Raw genomic sequence first — 14,958 nt, 5'->3', positions numbered from 1 at the left:
TGCATCGCTAGGGATTGTTACTGGGCTGCATGCAACACTTTGGATTGCCACTGGGCTGCATGCATCGCTCAGGATTGTCACTGGGCTGCATGCGTCACTAGGGATTGTCACTGGGCTGCATGCGTCGCTCTGGATTGTCACTGGGTTGCATGCATCGATCCGGATTGTCACTGGGCTGCATGCATCGCTCACGATTGTCACTGGGCTACATGCATCGCTCTGGATTGTCACTGGGCTGAATGCGTCGCCTTGGATTGTCACTGGGTTGCATGCATCGTTCCGGATTGCCACTGGGCTGCATGCATCGCTCAAGATTAACAGTGGGCTGCATGCATCGTTTAGGATTGACACTGGGCTGCATGCATGATTGTGTTTCCGGTTTGCGGTGCCCCGGAAGTGACGGGGGAGGTGCTGCAAGTTCCGTTCGCGCTGCGTTTCCCGGGCCGCCGATCCCCGGGACACAGAGAGAGAGAGAGAGAGGCAGGGCCCGAGAGTGCCGCCAGGCCGCAGCCTCCGGGACACACACGCAGCCCGGTAAGGCCGGGGAGCGGGGGCACCGAGAGCCCAACCGGGGGAGGGAAGGCGCAAGACAGAGAGCGCCAGGCGTCAGGCCCCGGGACAGCCGGCTGGGTAAGGCCGGGAGCCGGGCTCTGAGCGCCGGGGAGCGGGAGCACCAAGAGCTCGAAGCTCCCGCGGGCCAGGGGAGAGAGACTGGCCCCAGTGTGAAATAACCCAGCTTCAGAGAGTTAGTTACCAATAACTAGTGTTAACCAGAATAATAAACCAGCAATACTAGCAACTGGGATTAACCAGTCCATAACTAGATTAGTGAACACCTATTGCGTTAATACCATATTATTTCTAACCAGAGTTAACTAGAATAACGAGGAGCCAAACCAGCAACCAAGGTAATACAGCGCGCAAGAAACAATACTTGTACTATATACTGATGCATGTGACAAATCAAATCAAACCAACAGCCAAGGTAATAAATGGTCCCAGTAACTTGTGCGTTCATTGTTAACACTGTTGCTGCCAGTTATTCTAGTTAATACGTGGTAAAATATCATTGATAACCAGCATTAATCACAATAACCGAGCCCCAGGGACATTGGTAGCTAGGATTATCCACATCAATAATGTTATTAACTGAAATAGGCACCATCATTGTTAACCACTGATACTATAACCAGCATTAACTAGAGTAGCAAGGAGCCAAACCAGCAACCAAAGTAATAAGCGGTTTTCGCTTTAACCAGACCAGTGAGTTGTGCCTTGTGTTAACACTGCAATTTCCAGTTGCTCTAGTTAACAATCAGCATTAATTACAGTAACTGAGCCCAGGAACATTTGTGACTCAGATTAAGCACATCAATAATCTTATTAACTAAAATAGGCACTAACATTGTTAACTGATACAATAACCAGCATTAACTAGTAGAGCGATAGTTGCAGTAGTAGTAACATGGCAGTGTTATTCAGAGTAACATCAGTTATTGAAATTGAACAGTGGGTGAAAGATGGCAATATTAAATAGAGGATTGATATTAATCAGCAGTATTGACTAGAGTAACAAGCAGCACTGATGCCTATAAGTGTGTTAAAGAACTCGAGTTGTAATAATATTCAGTTGCACTAATTCTAGTCATAATCAGATGGCTGGCTGGTGATGCATCTAATAGTTGGTGGGCAGAATACCACAAATACCCACAATGTCTGCAGCAGCAATGATATAAGCAGCAGTAATACCACCGAACATTGTCAGGAAGTATTTATGATGGCAATATCAACAGCATTAATTAATCTAACTCTACATCGTCTCAGCTGGATGACAGAGAAAGTGCTTTGTTGCAAGAAAAGCTGTTTTCACTGTCACTGGTCTCTTGTGTGTTGCCCAACAATGTGATGTTTTAATGTCTACTGTACCATTGCATCAGTGCGGTAAGTAGACAGCAGATTTATCAGTTAACGATGTTTTAGGGGGTTTTCCACACTAACTTCATTGCAGTGTGAATGTGAGCCGACTGGTGACTAATAAATAAACGTTAAATGTTACACGGAGCATCTGAAAAGTGGCCAGATGGGTTAACATTTGCAGATGGATCCTTGATCAGTGGTGACGGGCTATGCTTTGTAAGAATTTCGTGGAAACTAATTTTGCTTCAGTATCTGATTTCAATTCCTGTTTTATCATTGGCTGATTTCCAAGATAATTCATGAATGCAGTATGACATGGTTAGTTTGTGAAGAATGTAAGCCTGTGTTGAGAAATTGTTTTTGTCCCCTCCTTCCCACTTTTCTTCACTACTCCATTGCAAGTTTTCCTAGTCACTGGGATACAACACCTGATTCAGATGGTCAGACCAAATGGCTGCCGTTAGTGTGTGGTGGGCTTGTCACCGCACAGCAGCATTGCAGCTCCATTATTGCCATTACAGTTCACCCAGCCAGACTGTATTGTTATTCCATAGAAAACCTACAGTGCAGGAGGTGGCCATTCGGCCCATCGAGTCTGCATCGACTCTCTCTGACCGAGTGCCCTATTTGGGTGCTTTTCCCACCCTATCCCCGTAACCCCACACATTTACCATGGCTAATCTAACCTACACATCTTTGAATACTAAGGGGCAATTTAGTATGGCCAATCCACCTAACCTACATATCTTTGGACTGTGGGGGGAAAACTGGAGCAGCTGGAGGAAACCCATGCAGACACGGGGAGAATGTGCAAAGTGCACACAGTGACCCAAGGCTGGAATCGAACCTGGGTCCCTGGCGCCATGAGATAGCAGTGCTAACCATTGTGCCACTATGCTGCCCCACTGTGCCGCTCCACCTTCCACCCCTCCTGCCTTCTGACAGGTTAATTGCTGATATCAGGTAATTCGCTACATGCTTGACAGCGAATGACTGTAAGTGACTGAAGGTACTGTTGCCAAGGTTGAATTGACTGGGTGGGGTGTTCTTAAGAGACACGACACATCAGCAGAGAGTTTGGCAATGGGGTTTGTAGCAGGTTAGAGAGCAGCACAACCATGTGGGGATTTAAACACATGGATAAGAGTTTTAAATGGGAAGCATTGGACAACTTGGGCCGAATGTAGGTAAATGAAATGAGGGTGATGGGAGAGGGGAATGGCTGCAGAGTTTGAGTGAATTGAAGATTATCAAGGTTGGGAGGCTGGCTGGGAGATCATTGGACCCTCGAGATGGCAGGCATTGAGGGGGTGAGAGAGAGAAAATACTCAGATTTAGCTTTATGACTGCAAAGGAAATTTGGAATCTTGTGCGGTTTCCCAGGATAATCCGGCTTCAGAATGGTCCTGATCCTTCTGGCATGTCCTGATGTAAAAGGCACTATATAAATGGCTATTGGTCCTTAAATTTGGGATTGTCTGTGGCTAGAACAATACTGGTGAAATATCAGGAAATATGACACAAGCTTGTGGCTTTTTTTCACAAGAAAGCAGAAGACTCGGGTATTTTTCTGCTATGAATACCATTTAAAACAGTCAGACCAGAGTCATATACGGCCTGAATGTGATTTTTCCACTCTTGTATTCTGCTGTGAGTTTTTATAGTTCTTCTTCTGTTGGTTTTGTCGATTGTTGGCATGACTAACTGAATGTTGAGTTTAATACAAATATCAAATTTTTAATTTGTGGTTGTTTCAGCATCTAGTTTTTCATCCTCTGTGCAATTCTTGAATGTTACCCATGCTCCCGTTTCAGTTTTCATTGTTCTGTACATTGTACATTATTTGGGCGTTACTGATGGCCGTGTCAACAACATCAAAAGAGTGCTTGTTTTTCCACCCTGTAGTGTACAACTGTCGGGTGCTAGTTGAGAGTCTGGTTTCACCTGAGATGCTGAGAACCAGCAATTGATGTGGTTTGTTAGATTTTCTTCAGGGTACGGGTGCCATTGCAATCGTGGACAAACATGCAAGTTTGGCCTTTGGTTTATTTTGAGTATTTTGATCTGTGACCTGACTTGAAATCTGAGCATCACAAGGATCAGGATTTCTGTCTGCGTTTTGAGGTGCGTGATTAATTACGTGATCTGGTGTATTTCGCATACTTCAGGTTTTATAAATGCATGGTTGTTCGAGTGTTGAGTTGTCTGGCATGTCTACTGATTATGCTATAAAAGTATTGGAATTTGACCAAACCATGACCTCGGGCCCTGATAGACCTTTGAATAAGATTTCATCTGTTTCATTAAAGAATTGGGCGGCATGGTGACAGTGGTTAGCACTGCTGCCTCACAGCTCCAGGGACTTGGGTTCGATTCCTGGCTTGGGTCACGGTCTGTGTGGAGTTTGCACATTCTCCCTGTGTCTGCGTGGGTTTCCTCCGGGTGCTCCGGTTTCCTCCCACAGTCCAAAGATGTGCGGGTCAGGCTGATTGGCCATGCTAAATTGCCCCTTGGTGTCCCGGGATGTGTAGGTTAGAGGGATTAGCGGGGTAAATATGTGGGGTGACGAAGATAGGGCCTGGGTGGGATTGTTGCTGGTGTAGACTCGATGCAGAAGGAGGCCATTCGGTCCACTGTAGGGTTTCTATGATTTCCATGAATTAGAGGAGATTGATGCAGAAATTCAGCTTGGGTGTAAGCTATTTTGTGCTTTAACATATAGGAACATAGGAGTTGGGAACAGGAGTAGGCCATTCTAAAAGCGAGAAGGCTGAGCGGTGACCTGACAGAGTCGGTCTTGATATTATGCAAGGGATTTGGTAGGGTAGTCATGGAGATGTTCCAATTTTGAGGGAAGACCAAAACTCGGGGCTATAAATGTAAGAAAGTCACTGATTAATCCAATAGGGAACTTGGGGGAAGATCTTCACCTGGAGTATGTCGTCGGCAGAGATCAGTTGTTGAGACAAATAACTTGGATATATTTTAGGGGAAGTTAAGTCTGAGTGAGAAGAATAAAATATAAGGCTGACTGAATGACTTGGAGAGCTGTGGGGGAGCTAGTTTGGAACACACAGCCATGGACTGGAGTTATATTTGCTACATACTCTAAAGTACAGGTCCTCTTCCCTCTGTCTAGGTGCTATGTTCCCAGCACTTGTAGAGATCTTGCTTTCTGTTCAGCTGTTGTGAGATGGTGTCAACCTTTGGTCATTTGTGTGTCTCACTTTCCCCTCTTTTCCATAAAAGGATAAGTGCTTCCCTCTTTTTGATACGTTCCCACAAAGGGATTGGAACTGAGCATGCTGGGAAAGGCAATGTAATCTCGCTTCTGACCATATATGAAATACTTCGCATTTTTGTTTTTCTTAATGCTGCATTATCCAATAGAATCATGTAGCTTTACCTATTTTTAACTAAAGTTTTAATTGTGCATTTGGAGTTCTTTAGTTAAGTCGGCTTTAGGCAAGTTTGATCCTTGGTCTCAACAATTGTTCGATGCCCTGGCAGTATATTTGGCCTCAATTCTGGGCCCGGGACGGGGGAAACCATGGTTCTGATTGTAGTCCAATGATCCATGTTGGCAAGCACCGTATTGTGACATGGAGATCCAGGCAAGATTTGATTCTAATGTACCTCCAGAATAAAGTGACCTGGTCGCTCTTGCTGTTTAGATCTCCAAGTTAAGTATGGTAATTCAAACACAGTGCCAGCCATGGTTTAGTCAGTAGCACTCAGCCCGAGTGAGTCAGCAGGTTGTGGGTTCAAGTCCCACTCCAGAATCTGAGTACAAAATGTAGGCTGTCACTTCAGTGTAGTACTGACAGAGTGCTGCATTGTTGGAGGTATCATTCTATCTTTGAACCAAGATCCTGATTGTTCTCTTGGGTGAGTGCACAAGATTCCACAGTATCAGCTTGAACGAGAGTAGCAGAGTTCTCCACGCTGCCCTAGGCCAATAATTACCCCTTGAGCTGCATCACTAAAACAGATTGATCATTTTCATTTTGCTGCTTGTGGAGGCTTGCTGTGTGCAAACTGGTTGCTGTACCCCTAGTCACTTCAAAAATACTTTACTGTGAAAGATGTTACAGAAGTATGAAAAGTTCTTTCCCATCAACAGCAAATGGCTGCCATCTGACCTGCACCATCCGGCCTGGACCAGCATGAATCAGTGACTTGAGAGGCGGCTATAAACTTGGCCAGAAAAGATTGAATGGAGCTTTAAAATCAAGTTTATTTATTAGTCACTAGTAAGGCTGACATTAACACTGCAATGAAGTTACTGTGAAATTCCCCTCGTCGCCACACTCCGGCGCCTGTTCGGATCAGTGCACCTAACCAGCATGTCTTTCAGACTGTGGGAGGAAACAGGAGCACCAGGAGTTTAAAATAGACCGAGGGAGAGGGGAATGTGACGTATTCCAAGTTCTGTCCTAGCTTTGATTGGATTCTAGTTGAAGCTTAAATAGAGATAAAGGCTGCATTTGAGTTGAATTCTTCATCCCTGCAGCCTTTGCTGTTTGGGGACTATTGCTATCACTTGGAAAAAAAAATAGGTTATGTCAAAGTCCTAAGTTATTTTTACTGCTTGTTGCATAGAGATGCAGAACTTCTTGTCATCAAAGCAATTCATCAGTGGATGAACGAGTGAACAAATGAATTTGTGTTGTAATGTTGGAAGGTGGACATATTTATGAGACTAGCCCCTGACGTGGGGCTGGGTTATAGTTTAATGAGAAAGTCAGTAAACTATGGTGGTACAGGTATATTTTATTAATTCCAGGGATACATATCAAACTAATGTTTATTTGCTAGTAATTTGTTAATTCCTCGACATATTTCAAGATAAAGGAGGTGTGAATGTATTAAATAATGCAAGGTTGAATGAGACTTATAAATGTAATTTTAATTTTTGATTACTCAGCAATTAACATTCTGTCCCATCCTGCACATTCCTTTACTATGCTTTAATTTTGTGCCAGTGTTATTCTCCTTCCTTTTTCCCCCAGAGATTAATTCTGATCTGGTTTGTGACTCTCATCCCCGATGTTAGCAAAGCAGCATCCTTTGAACAGGAGCTCCAATAGTGATCATTGGCCAGCTGTTTGACTGGACGAGCATTACAGTTGAGGCGGGTCCTGCACCCCCACACAAGCACTGTTGACTGGGTGACGACCAGGAAGAAGACCCCAGCCCACTTCTTTTTTTTTCTAAATCCGGCACCCAGGAACAGGCCCCTGCCAATGGCCCGGTTTAGTTCAGTTAGGGATTAAACTGGAGACCATGCTAATCCATATGAAGAAAGAAAACTACAGCACAGGAACAGGCCCTTAAGCCCTCCAAGCCTGTGTCGATCACAATGCCCTATCTAAACTACAAAAAAAAACCTTCTGCCCTTACTCAGTCCGTATCCCTCTATTCCTCCCTATTTGTGTACCCATCCACAAGCCTCTTAAATGTTGCGAATGTGCTTGCTTCCACCATCTCCTCTGGCAGCAGTGCTTCACTGAAATGTCTTCACAGATGGACAAGAATTATAAATATATTGATCAGTTGTCAATTGAATTAAGCTCCTCAAAGCATGTTTTCTGTCTGTGCCATCAATGGCATGTTGAATGTGTTTGGTATACATCAGTACTTGATTTTTGACACCAACGCAGGAAGGAAGACATGGATCTTGCACGTGGACCAAAGCAATGCAAGCGGAGATGGTTTCAGTGACCAGTCATTCCTGCCACGTTTTACGCTTCTTCTCTTGATACCTGAATTCATATTAGGACATATTTATTAGAAAGTATTACCAGTGCAGAAGCCTGCCATTTTATGCATTAGGTTCACTCTGATGTTTATGCTGCATGCAAATCTCTTCTCGCCCTCTTCATTCACTCCCATCAACATGTCATAGAATTCCTACATTGCAGAAAGAGGCCATTTGGCCCATCAAGTCTACACCGATTCTTCAATAGAGCATCTTATCCAGGCCCACCCCATCCCTGCTAATCTTCCTAACATATCTTGGGTCTCATGGGCAATTTAGCATGGCCAATCCACGTAACTTGCACATCTTCAGACTGGGAGGAATCCGGAGCATCTGGAGGAACCCAAGCGCGTACAAGGAGAACATGCAAACTCCACACAGACGGTCACTCAAGGCTAGAACTGAACCTGGGTCCCTAGTGCTGTGAGGCAGTAGTGCTAACCACTATTCCACCCCAAATGTCCTTCTATTCCTTTTTCCCTCGTGCTTATGTAGCTTGCCGTAAAATGTATCTGTGCTCTGCACCTCAACATCTTGTGGTAATGAGTTCTGCATTCTAACCACTCTCTGGGTGAAGAAGTTTCTCCTGAATTCTGATTGGATTTCTTGGGGATTTTCTTGTATTATGACCCCTGGCCCTGATCTCATCCATCCTCTACATTTACTCTGACAAACCCTTTCAGAATCTTAAAGGGCACTGTTCAGCCTATCATTCTCTCAAGAGAAAAGCAGCAGACTGTTAATCCTTTCTCTTAGACTTCGGCTAATATATCATTTGTCGTCAAATTATATGATTGTTGCAGTGGATTTTCGTCTTCAGAGATCAGAATGCTGATTCAACCGTGGCCAATTGGATGGAAGTCTCTTCCTTGTGTAAAGGGCCTGCGTGAAATCTAGGCTTTCTCTGGCAGATATTGAGCCACAGCATTAAAGCAGAGAGACTTTGGCACTGAGTTTCTAGTCCCACTCCTATCCTGGGATGATTTTTAAGGGGTGGGGGGTGGGGTTGCAGTGCAGGGAAATATCATCTGAGTGTATTGCGCTTTTGAGGTCGAATAGAGATGGACAATTTAGAGGGCAATGTTCCTCTACGTTTAACCACCTATGGATGTCTCATTTTTGAGCGCAGCAACGTAGAAGAGAGGGCAAATGAATCGAGCGAACTTGCATCGGTCCAGCAAACAACTTCATTTCAGCTCACTGAAAATTGCAAATGGTGCATGTTGAGGGGAAACGGTTGTGACTGAAAAATTGTGAATTTTGAGCCATTTTTGCTTTTGAATGAAGTTGCTGCTGCTTTTGACCATTCAGTCATGGTCTTGATGATATTAGCTAACAAGTTTTTGAACAAGCATGTGCAGGGAGACAATGTGTAGTATGTCATTGGCTCATCTCCAACGTCCTTGACGCTGGAGTATTTCCAGAATTTTGGTGCCATGCCAAAGTCGTTGCCACAGTAAACCCAGAAAAACCAGCCCACGAACTCAAAAGCTGTCTATGGTCTAGAAGGTGGTTGAATGGCTTGTCCCTATTCAAATAAAACTGGTTTTAGAAGCTACTCTGTCAAACAAGCAAATAGACTAAGTGAGTAAATTTAAGGAGGAGTTAGATAGATTTTTAATTGGTAATGGGTTGAAAGGTAATGGGGATGAACATATCAGCCATGATCGAATGGCGGAGCGGATTTGATGGGCTGAATGGCCTATTTCTCCTATATCTTAGGAACTTTTGACTTCAAAGAAGAAGCCTCTCTGATCGCTATGCTCCTTACACTCACTACAAACATTGTGACAGGGTTCAAGAAGCAGCTGCAGTCTGGAACTGCCTTTATAGAGTTGCCATTGACATATACCACTGCCTGGTGCAAAGGCTTGAGACTGGAGCTTTCAGCAGTCATTCTGTGCCCCAAAATATTTATGCTTCCTGACGCCTTAACCAGTGACCCAGAGTTCTGAGTTTACCTTCATGCTGGGACCTGCTGAACATGGATCTCAACAATGGTCTGCCATAGCATTGGTCTTTTTTGATGTCTCCACGCCAGGGCAGATGTGTTCTGCATAAAATCCCAGAGGTTTATCTATACAGATGACCACTGCTGACACCGGTATCGATGCCAGAGGAGCTATGTAGAGTGCTGACCTGTGACTTGACCCTCCTAGGACTTGTGGTGCCTCTGCCCTGATCCAGAAAAGGCAACTGTTCCATCTAAACAATAATGTTGCTAATGCAGAACTCCACAGAAGGTGACTTACTCATGACTCCCACCCAGGATACCCTTCTGCCATCCTGGCCAAGAATCTCACTCGCTTTATGGCTGGCATTAACAAGGTAAAAACCACGTTGAACCTGGTCTAGAAGGTCACAGGAACATCGGGGGAAACAGAGTCCATGACACCTTGTACTGTAGTGGTGGCCCTGGTTTACTCTGCCGCTGAGTACTATTCTGCCTCCTCGTCTTGGAGCTGCCACAAGAGGTGGTGGACATGTAGCAAATAGCTGATGTGGGGACAGTGTCAGGGATGTTTAAATCCATTCCAGCTGTAACTCCCTGTAGTGTCCCACTTTTCCCCACCTGCCATTTACTGCAATGCCATCACGCTCGGTGAAATGTAACAAGGCATGAACATTCACGACTTGAAAAATCCACCGAGAAAATGCTTAAAATAGCACCAACCATTCTGGAAAACAGCAGCTGATAGAAGCCAATTATCCAGATGGATGGACTCTTGGAGTACATGAATAAAGAACCAGCACTGTATCGTTGACTGAACAGCAGGGGTTCCTAGTTTTGATCTCATTTGAACACTGGACAACACTCGAGCTGAATCTTCACTGGAGGTGATTGATGCAGCCATTTTCTGTGAGTGGAAGGCAAGGGTCAACCTGAAGTGTGATTGTTGCCATGAGTCGCAGAGCATGGAGCGCATCACATCACTCTGGGAGGCACCTCACTCCAACACCTCATTGGCATCTCTGAAGGCCACCACGTGGATAACCAATTTGTCCATCCTAGTGGAGGCTATTCCCATCATGTGAAAAGAGCAGTAGCACTGCTGTTCCAGTCCTTGGCTTGCATTTAAAAAAAGTGTCATCTTCACGTTTTCCTGTAAGGCAAGGTGAAGATAGTCTTTTCTTTGTTTTGTTGCTAGCAAGGCCAGCATTGGTTACTCATCCCTAATTGTCTCCAAGGTTGTTTTATTAATTCATAGGACATGGGTATTGCTGGCAAGGCCAACATGTATTGTCCATCCCTAATTGCCCTTGAAGTGAAGAGTTAGCCAAATAGCTGTGGATTTGGAGTCACATGTAGGCCAGACCAGGTAAGGATGACAGATTTCCTTCTCTAAAGGACATCAGTGAACCAGATGGGTTTTTATAACAATCAACAATGGTTTCATTCGTCATCGTTTGACCTTTAATTCCAGATGGCAGGATTTGAACCCGGAACCTCAGGGCATTACCCTGGGTGTCTGGATTATGAGCCCAATGACTATGCCACTTCCTTGCCCCATAGTTAGTGGTGAGCTGCTGTCTTGAACCCCTCCAGTCCATGTGGTACAAATGCACCCACAGTGCTGTTAGGAAGGGAATTCCAGGAATTTGATCCAACATCAGTGAAGGAATGGAGATGCAGTTCCAAATCAGGATTGTGTGTGGCTTGGCGGTGATGTGCCCATTTGTCTGCTGCCCTTGTCCTGATATTGAATATGTGAAGATGCTCTGTCCAGATCCAGTCCTCAAGTTAGTGTTACATCGATATATTCTCAGAGCTCCAAATTAGTGTAAATCGAATTCAACAATTGGATTGACGGTCTCAAGGCTGAGGAAAAGTTGACAAAAAATCAAATTCGTATCAGCAGTATGTTTATAGAAATCCCAGTCGAGGTAAAAAGCTCACCAGTGCAGAGGAGCATAAATTTCACATAGACATCATTAATCTATACAGAAATGTTGTCACAGCCTGTCAGTATCTTGCAAGCTCAGCTAAATATAATGTAATTAATCGTTGTTTGATTTTGCAAGTGACTTTCTTTCTAAAGTTTCCCCATACTGATTCTGAGACTAAAATAAATTGTAAAATAATTTAATCCAAATGATTTTGGGATGTTCAACCAAAATCCGATCTTTGCTTTGATGCTGTTTGACTACCTTCGTATAAATGGTGATCAGGAACAGAATGTCTAGCCAATTTTATTTTTCGTCACCTTTTCCTCAGCCTCGAGGCCGTCAATCGAATTGTTGAATTCGAACCTGCTGCGCCATGAGACCGATTCACTGAACATATGGGTGGCCATGGTGGCACAGTGGTTAGCACTGCTGTCTCTCAGTGCCGGGGACCAGGTTCAATTCCAACCTCGGGTCACTGTCTGTGTGGAGTTTGCACATTCTCCCCGTGTCTGCATGGGTTTCCTCCGGGTGCTCCGGTTTCCTCCCACAGTCCAAAGGTGTGTGGGTTAGGTGGATTGGCCATGCTAAATTGACCCTAGTGTCAGGGGATTAACAAGGTAAATATGTGGGGTTACGGGGATAAGTCCTGGTGGGATTGTGGTTGTGCAGACTCGATGGGCCGAATGGCCTCCTTCTGCATTAGGGATTCTATGCAATATGCCAGGAATGTGGTATAGATGGTTTGCAATCATACCAAGCAGTGTGTTAATCTTCAGAGAGCTAATAAATCAGGATTGAAGTCTGATTGTTTAGCAGAATTTTTGCAGCAAGATTGCAATTTTTGTCATTCATGTTGACCATCACAGAGTACAGAACAGAAACATGTCATTGGCTCAACTGGTCTATGTCAGTGTTTCTGTTCAACCTCCTCCCACCTTACCACATTTCCACCCTATCAATTTGTCCTTGTATCCTTCCTTTCTCCCTTATGCCCTGAACCAGCTTCATCTCAAATGTAACTGGGCTATTCAGAACTTGAATTTATAAGTACACTTTCCATCCTCAGGATGTCTTGGAGTGCTTTCACGAATTACTTTTTGAAGAGCAGTCACCATTGAATAAGTGAACTTAGCTGTCAACTTTGCACACAGCAAGTGGACGGCTGAATGTTGGCCAAGAAACAGAACACTTTGCTCTTCAGTTAAGACCATGTGGTCGTTAACATGGATCTGATCAGGTGGAAAAGGCCTCATGGTGCAGCCCTCCCTCAGCATGGCACATAAGTGTACATAGATCAAGTGCTGAAGTTTCTGGAGCCAGACTTTAACCCACGATCCTCTCGTTGTAAAAAGCTTGAAATCCACAAGTAATCTCTCAATTTAATTAAGAATTAAAGTTAGAGATTTTGTTCCTCCCAAATGAGCATCTTGCATGAGGCGTGCAGCTGTTGGTATCCTCATTTAACCACTGCGTATTGTACTGCGTTTGCAAATTCATTTAATCCTTTGGATTACAAGATTGAGGAGTTGGGGGAGGGTTGGTTGAAGGGCCAAGAACCTTATTGCAGCGTAGAGCATGCTTTCAGGAGAGGAGGGAGGGTGATCAGAGTTTTGTAATGTTGTGGTTAACTTTCATTTGTTAATAGTTTCAATTGTTTTTGATTTTTTTACAGTCATTCAGAAGACCGTTGAAGAGGCAAAGTGACTGCTGACTTTGTAAATACTGCATTTTGTTGGGTTTGGTAAAGTTTTTGTTGAATTCTCTCAACTGTGACCATGTCGGTGGATATGAATAGCCAGAGTTCTGACAGTAATGATGAATATAATGGAGACTCTGAGGAGGAAGATCAGGGTGATATGAGTGCCTATTATGAAGGGGTGGACAGTGACGTGGAGCAGCAAGGTGCAGACTCTTTTGATCCAGAGGAATATCAGTTCACATGCCTGTCATACAAGGAGTCGGAGAATGTCCTAAATGAACAAGTTGACACCATGGCAGATACTCTGAAGGTAAGCAGATCAGGACATCTTTCTGACAAATGATACAACTTAGACCATTTCAAATGTTAGGCCCCTACTTTCAAGAAGTAGAAGAACTTGAACACAAGTTACAGGAACTTATGTTAACTTGAATTTGAGCAAAATTGTTACCAGTCTCCTTTCCATTTTGTAAATTTTCTTTCCTTCACTAACTCGTGCTGCGGTGTAATGTTTTGGATGGCAGCAACCCAGCTCGCACTTAGTCATGTATGGACTAAATCGGTGTTGGCAGGGTATTCGACCACACGTTGTTCAAGTTGATTCCTGTCCTCATGCGATGCCCGTGCATGCATCGTTTGCAATAGCTGTCTCTAGGAAACAGCCATCAGTGGAAGAGCAGGCAGGACTACTTTGTGCTGTCCCCTTGTCTTGAAGTGGTGACCTTGCATGTGATTGCAATCCTACAGCATAGAATGAACCATTCAACCCGTCATGCCTGTACCAGCTCCATGAAAGACTTTCCAGTTAGTTCTACTCCTGGCGCTTTGCCTGTCTATCAGTAATTTTGTCCTCTAAGTATAAAACCACATCTAACCCCTAGTCTGGTCATGCTTAATCACTTTTTGCCTTGAGTTGAAATGTTTGAAAATGCACGTTTTGTGTTTCTTGAATGCTTATTCTGGACTTGCGATTAAATGACATCAATTAGATGTTCAGGAACAGTAAAATCGGATTAAACCAGTTATTTTGTTCACTGTAAATAATGGTATATGATTCTGTTTGTTGCAACCCGAGATTATATTGTCAAAGTCGAGTGCTGTGGTGAAGGCTCAGTTGTGTAGTGGTCATGTTACTGGACCAATAATATGAAGAATGAGAGTTCTAACCCCACCATGACAGTTGGCAAATTTTGAATTCACATTAAAAAGCGTTGAGAATAAAAAAAAGTGTTGTCAGTAATGAGATTGCAATGACCATAAAAACCTAATTGGTTCACCAATGTACTTTGGGGAAGGCCATTCTTGTCCAGTTTGGCCCACGTGTCTCTCTGGTTCCACACCAACATATTTGAATTTTAATAGTCCTCTGAAGTGGCCTAGTATGTCATTCACTCTGTTGTTAGGGTATGGATGATAAATGCAAGACTTGCCAGAAACATCCACACCTCGAGGATGAATTTTAAAAGTCTTGCCCTTCTAATGGCAGTATTGACCCAATGGCGAAGTGACTGCTCACTGCTGACCTCTTTAAAAACATTGCCCCAAAGATCAAACGATTTCTGTGTGGGTTTCCCCTTTCTGTTAGTTTAAATTTAGTGCCAATCCAGAGGTACTGCACGTTTCCGGATATCATCAAGTTGGGCAAGTAGCCAATCCTACTTTTAGTGACAGCAAGCCAGGAAACAAATACAGT

General features: G+C 44.0%; 1 protein-coding gene across 1 annotated transcript in view; it reads left to right on the top strand.

Moving 5' to 3' along the window:
• The first annotated feature begins 369 nt into the window (after window positions 1-369).
• arih2 (ariadne homolog 2 (Drosophila)) overlaps window positions 370-14,958 on the top strand; it is a 66,683-nt gene continuing 52,094 nt past the window's right edge. Inside the window, exons 1-2 of the mRNA XM_078209946.1 lie at window positions 370-534; window positions 13,239-13,575. Coding sequence (XP_078066072.1) covers window positions 13,342-13,575 — 234 coding nt within the window. The 5' untranslated portion in view covers window positions 370-534; window positions 13,239-13,341. The remainder of the gene's footprint in view (window positions 535-13,238; window positions 13,576-14,958) is intronic.

The sequence above is a fragment of the Mustelus asterias genome, chromosome 3 (assembly GCF_964213995.1).
Source record: "Mustelus asterias chromosome 3, sMusAst1.hap1.1, whole genome shotgun sequence".
NCBI lineage: Eukaryota > Metazoa > Chordata > Chondrichthyes > Carcharhiniformes > Triakidae > Mustelus > Mustelus asterias.
The sequence above is the reverse complement of the archived record's forward strand: the minus strand, read 5'-3'. Positions and strand labels throughout refer to the sequence as shown.